The sequence below is a fragment of the Rhopalosiphum padi genome, chromosome 1, assembly GCF_020882245.1.
Source record: "Rhopalosiphum padi isolate XX-2018 chromosome 1, ASM2088224v1, whole genome shotgun sequence".
Taxonomy (NCBI): domain Eukaryota; kingdom Metazoa; phylum Arthropoda; class Insecta; order Hemiptera; family Aphididae; genus Rhopalosiphum; species Rhopalosiphum padi.
In genome coordinates this window covers 55,940,579-55,954,505 of record NC_083597.1, presented here as the reverse complement: position 1 = coordinate 55,954,505, position 13,927 = coordinate 55,940,579, and the positions used below count along the sequence as shown (strand labels likewise).

At 27.3% G+C, this 13,927-nt stretch overlaps 1 protein-coding gene across 1 annotated transcript in view; it reads right to left on the bottom strand.

Annotated features, from left to right (window-relative positions):
- Positions 1 to 11,276, bottom strand: part of LOC132918323 (uncharacterized) — a 39,356-nt gene extending 28,080 nt beyond the window's left edge. Inside the window, exons 1-2 of the mRNA XM_060979505.1 lie at positions 10,995 to 11,276; positions 3,490 to 3,602 (exon numbers count right to left, since the gene is read on the bottom strand). Of these exons, the coding sequence (XP_060835488.1) occupies positions 3,490 to 3,579 (90 nt within the window). The 5' untranslated portion in view covers positions 3,580 to 3,602; positions 10,995 to 11,276. The remainder of the gene's footprint in view (positions 1 to 3,489; positions 3,603 to 10,994) is intronic.
- Positions 11,277 to 13,927: the final 2,651 nt, after the last annotated feature.

The window sequence follows — 13,927 nt, the reverse complement described above, 5'->3', positions numbered from 1 at the left end:
ACAAACATATATTATTATTCATTAATAATATTATCATCTATGCCTATATTACTCAAAGCAACAAAAAATGGAGTAAGTATAATATATTAATTATGTTTAAAAATTAAAAACCCATTTACTTGTATTTATATTTACTTGCTATACATTTGTACAAATTTCAAGTCATACTAATTAGTAATTTGCATTATTAAAAACAAAAGTTTTACAAATATTTAAATAATTTAATAGCCTATGCTTTATTTTTAATTGTGTAAGTATAGTATTGCAATGCACCTAATAACAATTTTTTGAATTTCAAGTATTAATTGTATTCATCACAGCTCAAAATTTAAACATAAACATGACGTACAAAAACAAAATTATACGCAATTATTGCAATTTATTTTACACAGCAGTACCTATATTATTACACTTCAATAAGTATGTTTATTCATACACAGATGTTATTTTAACACGTCATGCGACTCGTATTTAATGTTTGTTTTAATAAACATAATGCTGCACAATGCACATAATATTATTATGCACCTGTACACTATTAACGTTATTAACAATATTTATGAAAAAGTTTAAATCACAACACAGTACCTACGGACTCAAAATCGGTTGGTAATTAATTACAATATGTTTCAGTTTAATTTATCCTACCTTAATTTTTAAATAATATAAAAACTATTAGGAATGATTTTGCATATTTATGCGTTACCTATATTATGGTATCTATACTATACCTTATTTTAATTTTCATTATTTTTGACACTTTTTTTGCTCTTGGACATCTACCATTTATAATCAATTGCAAAAACTAATTATAATTTTTTTTTTTTATTACTATATTTTTTCAATGACCAAAACTCATCAATACACGCGCTTAGAACTGTATTCAGGCGTGCCCATTTGGATACGGCAATGACTTACGAATTATAAGAACGCTATGCATCAATCAAAAATGTAGGTACCTACTTCCACTGGACACTTGCCCACCATTAAATTTGCAAAACAGCACACGTATACGTATAGACATGAATAACTCAGAATTTATTATATCAAGTGTGTGTAGTATAGGTACTAAGGTACGCAGTATGAAATGTGCGTAAAATATTTTAATACATAGTATTACAGACTACACGTTTATATAGATAGTTGTAAATTTACCTCATGCCACGCCCTCAGCTCCTTGTGAAGTTGCTGGTTTGTGTTATTATTATGAATATATTTTTTTTACTCTGCTACTTCGTATAATAATATATAGTATAGGTATACATATAAGAAATAAGATACGTATTATGTTTTATAATATAATATAATTTACATATTAAACACAAGTTTCAAGTGATCTAAACTTTTTTTTTTATATAATTTGCCCTGGGGAGTAAAAATATTATCTAGATTAGTTAGTTTAATTAGACAGGTTATCAAAATTCCAAGAGAGGATCGAAACATAATTAATTTTAATTCTTTTATTTTACAAAAATTATACAAGCGAATTGTGATTATTTATACTTTATAGATTTATCATTTATACCCGCAAATACACCATACACGTAAATGGAATGGTGTGTATATTAGCTGGGTTCTTGATCCTCAGTGAATTATATTTTTTATAGTTTTTTCCTTTTAAACATGACGATAATTATATGACTTATTGTAGTTATGTAAAAATAAAACTAAAAATACTGAAAAAATATAATAGCATTTATAATATATTATACCTAACCCAGTTGTTTGTCATATCTCAAACACTATATTTTTGAATATTTACTATAAAGGCACGACTGCAATGGTTATATGTATATAATTTTCACGTTATTTTTTAAGGATAAGACGCCTGTGTGGCTGTATCATTCCCATGTAATGCAGTATATAAATTAATATCGCTTATTATAGTTATATAATATATTGTAAATATTATATGATATTATGATGTGGTACTACTGTTACTAATGTGTATTAAATTGTCCTTCTTACAACAAAAATATGTAGAGTAGAATGGTCTATATTGGTCTCTATTAAGATTTTACAGCAATCAATCAACACCCACTGTCATCATCCCTAAATATCAATAATAATTATAACACTTTACTAGTGAACTTAGTACATTAAATTATATCTGGCTTATTTTTTTATAATGATGTAATATTTTTATAATAATTTTAATCATCAAGAATTGCTTATTAATTTATTTTCACATAACTAATCCCAATGTATGTTCATGTTTCATGCATTACATTGAAAATATAATACGTATTGATACTTAACAGTTAAAATTATTTGAAAAGTTTTTGAAATAATAGCATAATTCTATAAATAGAATTCTATATTTTAAATTTAAAAATTGATACTTAATAGTTGTTATCAATTCAATAAGTAATTAATCTAATGAAATACGAGCTGCAAAAACTTAATATATAAAACGAAAATGTGATACTCAGTTAATAATTTACTATAGCTATAGAGTATTCTACAAATAATTTTCTTTAACAGTAAACCTATTTTAGCATCAACTGGTTTATCTCAGGCGTTATTAATACAACACCTAATTTCATGTGGGCACATCTGTGCAACTATTTCAGCGGCTATCAGTTTATAATTATTATACGCGGCCAACAGCGTTTTCGTTATCAAAGTGAAATGAGTCTGTTTCATTCAACTTTTTTTTCTCAATCCCAGAGCAGACTAACCGGAATATATTTCATATAAGTATATATAGGTATATATGAGATACGTTATTCTACTTCCGGCAACCGTATTGTATTTGTATAATGACCACATGAGAACATCCTTCTATTCACAGGTTTAGTAGTTAGTTTTACTATTTCTACTGAATATCTACTTTGTGGTTAGTAAAAAAAACACTAATTTTAAATATATTATATATACTTTCCTGTTTCCTAAAAACATTTATGGTATATTAAGCTATTTGTTGTTTGATATGCGCATTGCGCAAGTGTATGCGTATGTAATCGTAGTTATTGGCAAGTGAACATCTGGCGACCGAACAAATTATAGATGCAATAATAATAACTTTAGCGTTTTGCACGAATGACATAGACGATAAAAACACATATGTTTTAGCCATAATATAGCGTGAACTATATATAAATATATACTAGCAATTTATAGCTAGACGTTGTAATTTGTCGAATAAAATAATAGCAAAGAATTAATATTGAGTGTTCTTGGCAGGTCTTCGAGGTCTACATTTTACATATATAATTTTTAAATTCTAATCACTCTTAAGAAACTATTTAGTAAATAATTTATAATATTTGACAAACAATTCATTAAAAAAACCCAGTTGAAAATTATTTTATAAGTTATCAATGAGATTTGACTAAAACAAAATGGTATAATTCAGAGTAAATGGTAATACTCTAATTTGTTAATCGAATACATTTTTAGAAATAATCCTAGATACATAGTATAATACATTATACATTTATATTATTAAAATAATATTTAAATACATTTTTTTTAGTAAATTCTTACCTGTACAGCGCTATTCAGAAAACAATTATTTTGTCCCGGTCCATTAAGTAGGCCTTTGGTGTACGCCATCGAATCTCTAGAAGGCGGCATTTTTGTCGTTATTTCTTGATTTCCTGTGAACATAAACGATTGTATAAGGTATAATTATAACAACATCACGGTTTGTTATTAACGAGTATTGAGCAATAATGATTCACATCATCTTTGTGAAACGCATATAGATCATGGCTATTTTCTACCAAGGAATTTATGTGAATACAATAACTAAATAATTACAACATACTCTTTGCAGTCTATTGTAAAATACCAATGTACCTATATATGTATTTGTGCTAGTGTCATTACACATAGCGGAATTCTAGCTTTGAACGCTAATTCCATAATGTAAGCCAATGTAAATTAATACATAATTTTCTATATCGTTTTTATAGATGGAAGTATGGTAGTGGGTTATATAGATAATAAATAAGAAAATTATGCATTTGAACACTACAAAAATAAACTGCTGTACTTATACGCGACGTACGAGTACAAACGTATTTCGTTAAGGTCGTGTTCTGAATAAATAATGTCAATATTCAATACCCTATGCAATACCTATGTTTTTCCTACTAAAGACAATACACAAAGACATCGCGTACGCCCGCTTATTTTTATGGAGTTATTGTTATTTATTTTAAAAACACGATTCTTATGCTGGTGTTATCGGGACTGGAGTTCTTTTTTAAAGACAGTGAATGGGAATATATGGACTGTTAGAGACTACTGATGATGGTGCATGCTTGAAAACGCGAGACACGTCTTGGTTATGGAAATTAAACGACCAATACCACTAGTGTTGTACCTATTTTTTTATATATTTAAATATTTTAGGTTTTATGGATATTTTTAGTGGGAAATATATTTTAAACAATAATTTTCGGCTATTATAGAAATACTGTAAATGATTTGTTTTATATAAATACCTATACAATAATATCTGTACTGTAAACATAAATACTACAATACAATACATTACTAAAACTATGTTTTTAAGTACTGTTATACTTATAAACTTATCTTGATCTGAACAAAATTCTGATTAAGATGTAAGCGCGTCGAAACAAATAATTGTCTCCCTTTTTAATATTATGAACTAGTTATTTAATGACACGGCAAAAACTTTTTTGATTTGACAGTTATTGTGTCTTTACTCTTTTGTCGCCCTTGTTAAAATATGTTCCAGTCACAATTAGATACCAAATAACAATCATTTTGTGGACAATTTTTAGTTTCAAAATAAAATGATTTTATTTGAAACGATGTATATAGAGGTGTATATAAGAAACTAAGAAAAACAGGTTTCATAATTACACTAGATTTGGCTTGTGCTGAATTAAATTTCAATTTAATTTCATTAAAATGCATGATTTTTGTTAACTAAACCAGTTGTAAAATAATGATAAATGGATATGTAACTCACCTCGTTTACGCAAATACATAAAAACACTAATACACCACCATATAGTTATCGTTTTATTAATTGGCGATTAAGACTGACGAAATAATAGAATAACCGGTATGTAGTATGTAGAAATTATATTTTTAATAAAGTTTAACAAAACAAGATAATTTAATTTAATTCATAAAGATTCATAAATTACAATTTTCCTAGAATTAATTTTTATTAAAAAAAAACTATTTATAAGAAATTCAAATCCAAAATAATAGAAAAATAAGTGATGGTAATGCGAATACTACAATGAATTTCACAACGTTATTTGTAATGTTTTGAAAATAATATAACGTGTTATATTTACTTATGTTTTTAGAACTGTGTCTATGTGCGAAAAATGGAATAAATTCACTTAAAAGTTTCTAAAAAAAAAACCAGTTATAAAAATGCATGATCACATTTTCATAAACAATAAACGAACAATGAACCGGAACAGATTGTGTTCAGCAATGTTTACACGTCTTTATATAATGATGCGGAATGACAATCCGAAGACGCCGTTATAGTATAAACGATGCTATAATATCGTGGAAAATGTGCATAAATAATATAGTTTAATATAGTTTCAATTTTCAATATCATATACACAATATAATATCAATATTAATATAACATTATTTTATAAAGTCTACATCAGTTAATGTTTATTGTTTAAGACTTTTGTACTAGTAAATAATATTAAATTAAAACATATATGAATTCCACAACTCACAAGAAGATAGAAATCATCATTCAAGTCGTTTATTTGCAATACATTATATTTACAACATTCCCTTTTCATTAATTTTTACTGATACAATAAAATATTAACGGACATGATGACGGTATTTTGAATGATTTTTTTTTTATTAATTTATTTGTTTTTGTATTTGCTCATCCGTAGCCCATATAGGTACTCTGAAGTCTGGATAGCCTCATTACTTATTAGTTTCGCTAGATGGACGTTAGTGTCACGCAAGAGTCCGTTACCATTAAAATCAGGTGTGTTAAATATTCACAAACTAAAAATTTGCAAAGACAAATATCCAAGCAAATGACTAAATGAAAAATTAAAACTGAGGATTCAAATAAGTACTAAAAACGTACAATACTTTAAATGTGTGTCTTAAAAATTGTTTAAATAAAATAATATATTTTATAGCATTATATTATCCGAAATATTATTTAGTATCATACAAGATTAATTTATTAAATCATACAAACTATCACAATAATTTAATTTTAACTTTGTGTCTAAAGAAAAAATAATTTCCAAGGCTTATTATTTACAATACTAAACTATAAAATGCTATTAGATAAAAATTGTTTCATAATAGGAAAACCATTTAATCACTAAGTAGGTTATTTAATCATCCTGGAAGTGATAATATTTTTTCAAATAATAAATAATTAATTTATAATATTATTTGTTAAATGATTTACTTATTTTGGTATCTAAGTATTATAAAAATGCATGTTATAAAGACTAAAAAGTTACAGTAGGTATAATTTATGAGCCATAGCTATAACTAGGGCCCGGATTCCAATGCAAAATGCATCATTTTTTGATTAATCCTAGACAATGCTTTCCAAGTTTATAATTTGATTCATGTAACAGAGACTTCAAAGGTGAAATTTTTATTTTGCATTTTTTTGCTTTTTTTTGCATATTTCAATATTTTTTCATTTTTAGAACATATTTTAGCTTTTTTCGGTCATTTTTTCGTTTTTAATGCATATTTGTATAATATATAGACATTTGTCACCAGATGACATTTGTCATTTTAAATATGCTCCTATAACATCAGTGGACGTCGAACGAAGTTTTTCAACATATAAAAATATTCTTTCGGACAACAGAAGATCGTTGGTGTTTGAAAATATTAAACAATATATTATTGTTCAATGCAATGCTGAACATTTTATAGGTAAAATAGCTTAACGTAGAATTTAACATAATCTTAAGTGTATATTTTGGTATGTTTAGAATGAATAATATTTCCCCTAAAACAGCCAAAACATGCGTTTCAACATCATATCAGTCAATATTTCAAATTTTCAGTTTTTTTTTAATAAAATAATTATTATGTCATTTATAAATTACAATTTGTATAAAAAAATATATATGGCATTTTTAAGGTCATTTTTGTGGTAAATTGTATTTTTTAAGTGCATTTTTAAGGTCATTTTTGTGGTAAAATGCATTTTTTAAGGGCATTTTTGGCTATTTTTTAGAGCATATCTGTATGGTTTTAAGTGCATTTAAATCCGGGCCCTAGCTATAACAATTAATTTTTAATTTACATTTCTTATTTCTCATAATTATAACACTATTATTTTAAGCAATTTAATCATCAAATTAAGGATATAAATATTAATAGGGTGTATTAAAATTAATGTAAAATTAATTATTAATACACTACCTGTCTACCTATATATACATATTGTATACGAACTAAATAAATTGATCAATAGCTTACTAATATTTTATAATTTATGTATAGAAAATCCATGTGAATTAAACCCTTTACAAAAAATATCATGGTTGTTGTTATTTATAGTAGATAACTGATTAAACTATTTTGTTATATAACTATAGTAATTTATAATTTAGTAACTAATAATTTATTTATTTATTATTTATCGATATATTAACAATGTAACAGTGCGTACTGCGTATAATATATTTATATTCATGACATAATAAATGATAAATAATATAATCTATTTATTTAAATATGTGTTCCCAATATGAGATTATAAAATATTAGGTACCCAATAAAATTAAAATTATAAATATAAAAATTAAAATTATCCATCCCAAATATCTAATAGTTTTATTGGTTAATATGATTTAGAAAAAAGAAATTGTTTTTGAAACTTTTTAAATACTCAAAATGTTAGGCTATCCAATCATAATTTATACATGTTTACATTTTCATTGTAAATGGTTAACCAGTGCCTAGTTGGTATGTACTGGTCATCTATAGTCCATAGATACTTGTAATTGTGAACACTAAACATGTACTCGTATATGGCAAATTTTTACCTCTAAATATATGTGTTCAATATCTATAATGTAAATAATACTCGAAATTGATAAACATTGATAAATCATAGACTGTCAAATCCGGCGGACGGTTTGGCGAAATCGAGGATAGGACGACCTACATTAAAAAATGCGGCCTCAACATCGCCTGGAGATCTATACAGCCACTCCGCACACCAAGAAACGGAATGGATTATGCAAGTAGCACATACGAATACATATACGACGATAGCTATATTTTCATATCTTGATTTTACGAGTAACTACATAAGGTTTCACTATAACGTACTGACATAACATTATATGAAAACACGTAGTAAAATGTATAGAACATTTCTTCGTACAGATATCACAAAATGTGAATTATGAACGCTATTATTACTATTTTGACTGTCACCTTCTATACAAATTACAAATCATATAATCATATGCTAAAAATGATCGAGAAATCATTTGATACTTGGGGTCAATAATACGTCAGTACGTCACCCCGATACTTTAAAATCCAACAGTAACCATTTAAAATGAAAAAATGAATGTATTCAATTTACTACAGGAACATTAGTATAAAACAAGATTTTAAATTAAAACCTGGTAATTTAAAGCTGTTCGTTTTACAGTCATTTAAATGATATTAACGAACAAAGAATAGTCTTCTAATGAAATGACATACACATGAACGGGCTGACTTTGATCAAACGATACTAATTTATTTTCCAAGATAATGATAATAATATATTATACACTAATTTATTATAAAGAAACACAATATTCTCTATTAGTTATTGCTATGCGCAGTCAACAATAATACTTATAACACGACCAACCACAAATCATAGGAATAAATAGCTGGGACGAAAAGATTTCAGATATTTATACCTAGGTAGGTATATAATGATTTTTGTATTTTTATATATTGTATTGATTAAGAGTAGTTGTTTTTAGCTGTTAATCAAAACTGTAAATACGCTTGTTTTATAAATCTATGAATCTATCACTACATATATTTTATAAAATCAAGGAATGTGTATAAATATACAAAATACAAATATTTCATAATTTGAACTTCTGTGCTACTAGAAAAAAATATGATAGGTATAAATGATATTATTATGTATAATATTATTAAATTTTTCAAGAACATAATATAAAAACAAATTGAAATGATCCTATAATAAATTGTATCTGATTTTTTTTTTTTTTACTTGCTCAATAATACGGCATGGTGTTTTTACATTTTACAAAAATTTACAGTTGAACAGACAACAAATCAATCGTATATCTTATAATCTAGGATTCTGGTAGACGTAAATTATTGTTAGTATTTTCAAAACGTGATATTTGAACTTACGTGACTGAACACTGGATGAACTGTATTAAAAATTATTATTATAATCCTGGAAACAAAATCCTGAACAGGTACCCCCATTGTAGGTATTCTATATAGCCGGTAGAGGTAATAATGGTGTATCACATTAGTCAGGGTGGTTTTTCATAAAATCACGTAAGAAGGTATATGTCTATGTATTTTTTGGGATATCCTGCTGTGTCTGACATGTTCCAATAATTTTACTTTAGCGAAAAACATAATATACGAGTAATATTTAATGGTATAATGGAGTACTATACCTATTACTTATTTATAAAACCAAATATAATAAACGCACGTCCTGTACTATTTTCTTTTGAATACTTCATCACACACAAAGTACTTAAATCTTGATAAAAAGACATTGAGACTAAAAGAAAATTTTGCTTAAATAGAAAACTGCTTAGGAACTGTGCTCAGTAAACAACTGAAGTCGAATACTTACTTAACTCCAACTTTATGAATAGTCCTGTGTTTATAATTTAATCATTATATTAATTAGTAGGCGTATCGTTTAATAGATAACATAGATATATCAGATACAACTACTAAATAATATTTAGTCTAAATCGATGCAGGGTAAACTATTAAATATACAATACGTCAATACTTTACATAAAGGTCTAAAATATCTAATTGATTTTTTGCCAGAACTTTATAGGAAATTTCAATATAGTACCTACCTAACTGTACTATACATAGATGTTTAACAAAAACGCATCAATTCAACCAGGATAATAATTTGTGTAAATATTGTGCACCGCAAAATGTTAATTATTTCATTCATATTAGACATCTGTAGTCACTAAAATCGTTATTTGAGACAACTGGTTATAACTAAGGTATATATAAATACATAATTGCGTAGAAAACAATTTAAAAAATTGATTCGTTTGTTTCAGTAATAATTACGATATATATTGATGATATAACGACATTTCGAGTACAATGCTATAAATTATTATTAGAGGTAATTATAATGATATCAAACCTTTGTGGGTCTGCGAATAGTTATTGATTACCGTCCATCAACGATCTATAAATAATATAGTTTTATAGCAGGGGTATTTGAAACTATGTACACCAATATCAACCGATATATTATTATTACATATATATTATTCCGATCATTTAAAACAATTTTCTGCTTGAGTTGCAAATGGAACCGTCTTGAACGATAAGTTTCGGGTACACAAGTGGTAATTGAAGTACTTTGAGAGAAACTCCAATACAGGAAAGAGTGCATGACCACCACGCGGATCACGTTACGTTTAGCGAACCCTCGATGGATTGACATTATATTAGGTATAATTACATATTACATCGATGTTTCACCCATCTGACTAACCAATATTATATTATAGAGATATTATTGTCTGCAGGGTAGGTTCATAGATCTGAGTTAATCGAATCTCGACAATGAAAAATGTATCTCAAAAATCACAGCTTTCTATCTGTACAAACTTTGCTAGCTGCCCCATTCTTCGTTTCGGAAAAAAAACCTTTGAAAGCATACCTATCTTAGAACAACTATATATACGCATAACATCCTTCCTAGTTACAAGTTTGATATTTATATAGAATATAGATTATACAGTATTAAATATACTCACTCGTCAATGCTGGTAAACCATGATTTCTGGAACGACGATAGACAATGTCTCTATGGCGGGTGATATTCCTATTAGATCACAATTTTCACCACACCCGCGAAAATAATATTTATAAATAAAAGTATAGTAATAATGCATATAAAATATAGTCTAGTAAGCACTGTAAAATTGTTATAGCGTTGAGGCGGTAAAACTTTCGAGCGGTATTCGTACGACGACACAACAACTGACGTAACGAACACACGGCATGATGTACGGTCTCCGACTGAACGTGGCGAACGTCGCGCGCTTACCGGGTTGGTTGTTTGGTGGGGGTGGTGCGGCGGCAGTGCAGTCGGTGAGCGGTAGAAGGCTGAACTCGTTTCAACTACGAGGTTACTACTTACTACCTGCCGCCGCCGCCGTCGCTGTGACGACGACGACGCACGACGGTGTTAAAGACGACGATTGTTATTATTAGGTGTACCAGGTACATAATCTACGGCTATACATATATTAAACCAGCCTACTGATGCTTCGATGACCTAAAATCCATGAACAGCAGTAAAGTAATTTTACATTCGTTTTAAGTATATTACATATTATAACCTATTACGATGTATAGGTAGTAAGTACGTACACAACACTTTTCGAAAGGTATCGATCTACATACCGCCACCGTCACTGTCAATCGTACATCGATCACTTCCAAGCTTTTATTTGGCTATTTGGCGCCGTTAGTCAATTTGTTTACATTTCAAAAGTAACTTTTTCAAGTTATGTATAAGTAGCTAGCGGACGTATAAAGGTACATATATTTTAGATTAAACTGGATTGAATCTTGATCGGATAATCGGTTATAAGTTATAACACTTATAAAGTTTAATAGTATTTCAAATAATCACGGAAAATAACACGAATACGATATTTTAGTAAACCATAATTGACGAAGTGATATCGAAAGATATCATTTTGGTCCGTTCTTGTATACAGAAAAACGATGCTTAGAACAGAGAATATTTATGATAGCTGTTTATATTTTATATATACAAAGACGTATATTTTCATAAAAGCTACAGGTATTTATTATAAAAAATTATAAGTCCTTCAATAATTAACATATTATTGGCATGTAAAGATTAAGGAGTATAAAGAAAAAGTAATATTCAATCAATATAGTATCACCATTCACCACATAATAACTACTGAATGAATTGATAAAAAAATCAACGCTTTCTATATTCTTTAACAGGGATAGGCAACTCATTTATTAATAGTTCAATACTAGATAATTATTCATACATCTACATTTTACGATAAACATTATATCGATTTTATAAATATAACAAAATAAAACATAGAAAAACCATAACATTTTATATTTTTATAAAGTAATTTTAAATGCAGCACGGGCCAGTTAAAAATGGTACGCGGACTGCCATCGCCATGGCTCATCTCTATTCTATAATATCATCATGCTTGATGTTAATTCTATCGGTCGTTTCGTCGTATACCTAATTCTCAAATTAGTTTTGTTTTAAAACATGGTTATAAATTTGTGATTTATAAAGTGATAAATAAACGCAGTGAAATATTTATCATTTGAAGCGATCTTAATACTTATATATACTATCTGAATTTTGAAAATTGAGAATAACGTGAAACTTCTCCAACGTGGTAAACAAGTTAAAAAAATTTACAATAAATACACTAAGTTCAAATAGAAAATTGTCTGTCCTAAGGAAAGAGTGACAAGCGACCCTCCGCAGATGAAATGGATTGATTATTTGGACAATGTTAACGCAACAAATAATTTTAACTATAGTTTAAAAAAACTTTTTTTATTTAATATGATTATTTTTATTATGCAATGTTCAATTTTATTTATTTATGACTATAAAAGTACCTAATAATGACGTACGCAATCGTACATAAATACATTATACCTATACATTAATATAGGTAATTAATAAGTATGTAATTTGTAACTTATAAGTTATATTATGTTACTCGAAAAATAAATTCAGGAAAATGGCACCGCGGCGAAATGAATTCATTTTAAACGGCAGCAAAATAGGAGCTGGCCAATTCTACCACACTAAATATATTTATGTATTTTAGCTACACCGTAAATTGAGTGTAGACACATCAATTTGAAATTGAAGACAAATATATCGGAAGATCCTGTATTCTCGTATATATATAAATATATTAGGTACATTCTTCTACAAAGTAAGACTACGGACTACGGTACTATATGTCTATATTAAACGTATATGTGTATCAATTTATAGATATAGTATATACTGTACCTATATAAGTATAGGGTTTAATACAGTTTCTAGTTTAGGAAACATATAAGACATACTATTTGATTAATTCCTGTGCCCGCAACTATAGATTATGCGGCCCGCTATCATTCTATAAACGTACTTACGCACATATTTGCACTGCAGTGGTCTCAATTTAAATATTAATCAAACATAACTATTACACGTCACACAGATTCCATTTCACCGCCACTCCACCATATGTATTATTTATATATTAACTTATAATAATAATAAATAATAATATTCACCAATAACACGTATACTGTATGTAACTATATAGATATCTACCTATTATAATATTATACTATGTAGCACTATTATGTTATAATCATTATAAAGACTCTGCATGTAGAATGTAGGACACATTACATACTTATAATATTTCAAGAAATATCAAACGTATATGTATATAAGGTGCAAAATTGCACAAGTAGTTAATAGGTATATAGTTTACAGTCAACGGAATCATAAAAAAGGGCTACATTAATTTTTAGAACGTAATCTCATGTATTTTATAAAAAAAATACATAGGAATGTAATCCTATGTTTTCGTAATTACTCCATTTTCTCTAATCAAAATATATAGAATGTTGCGTGTTCAATAGCCATATTTTTTTTCAT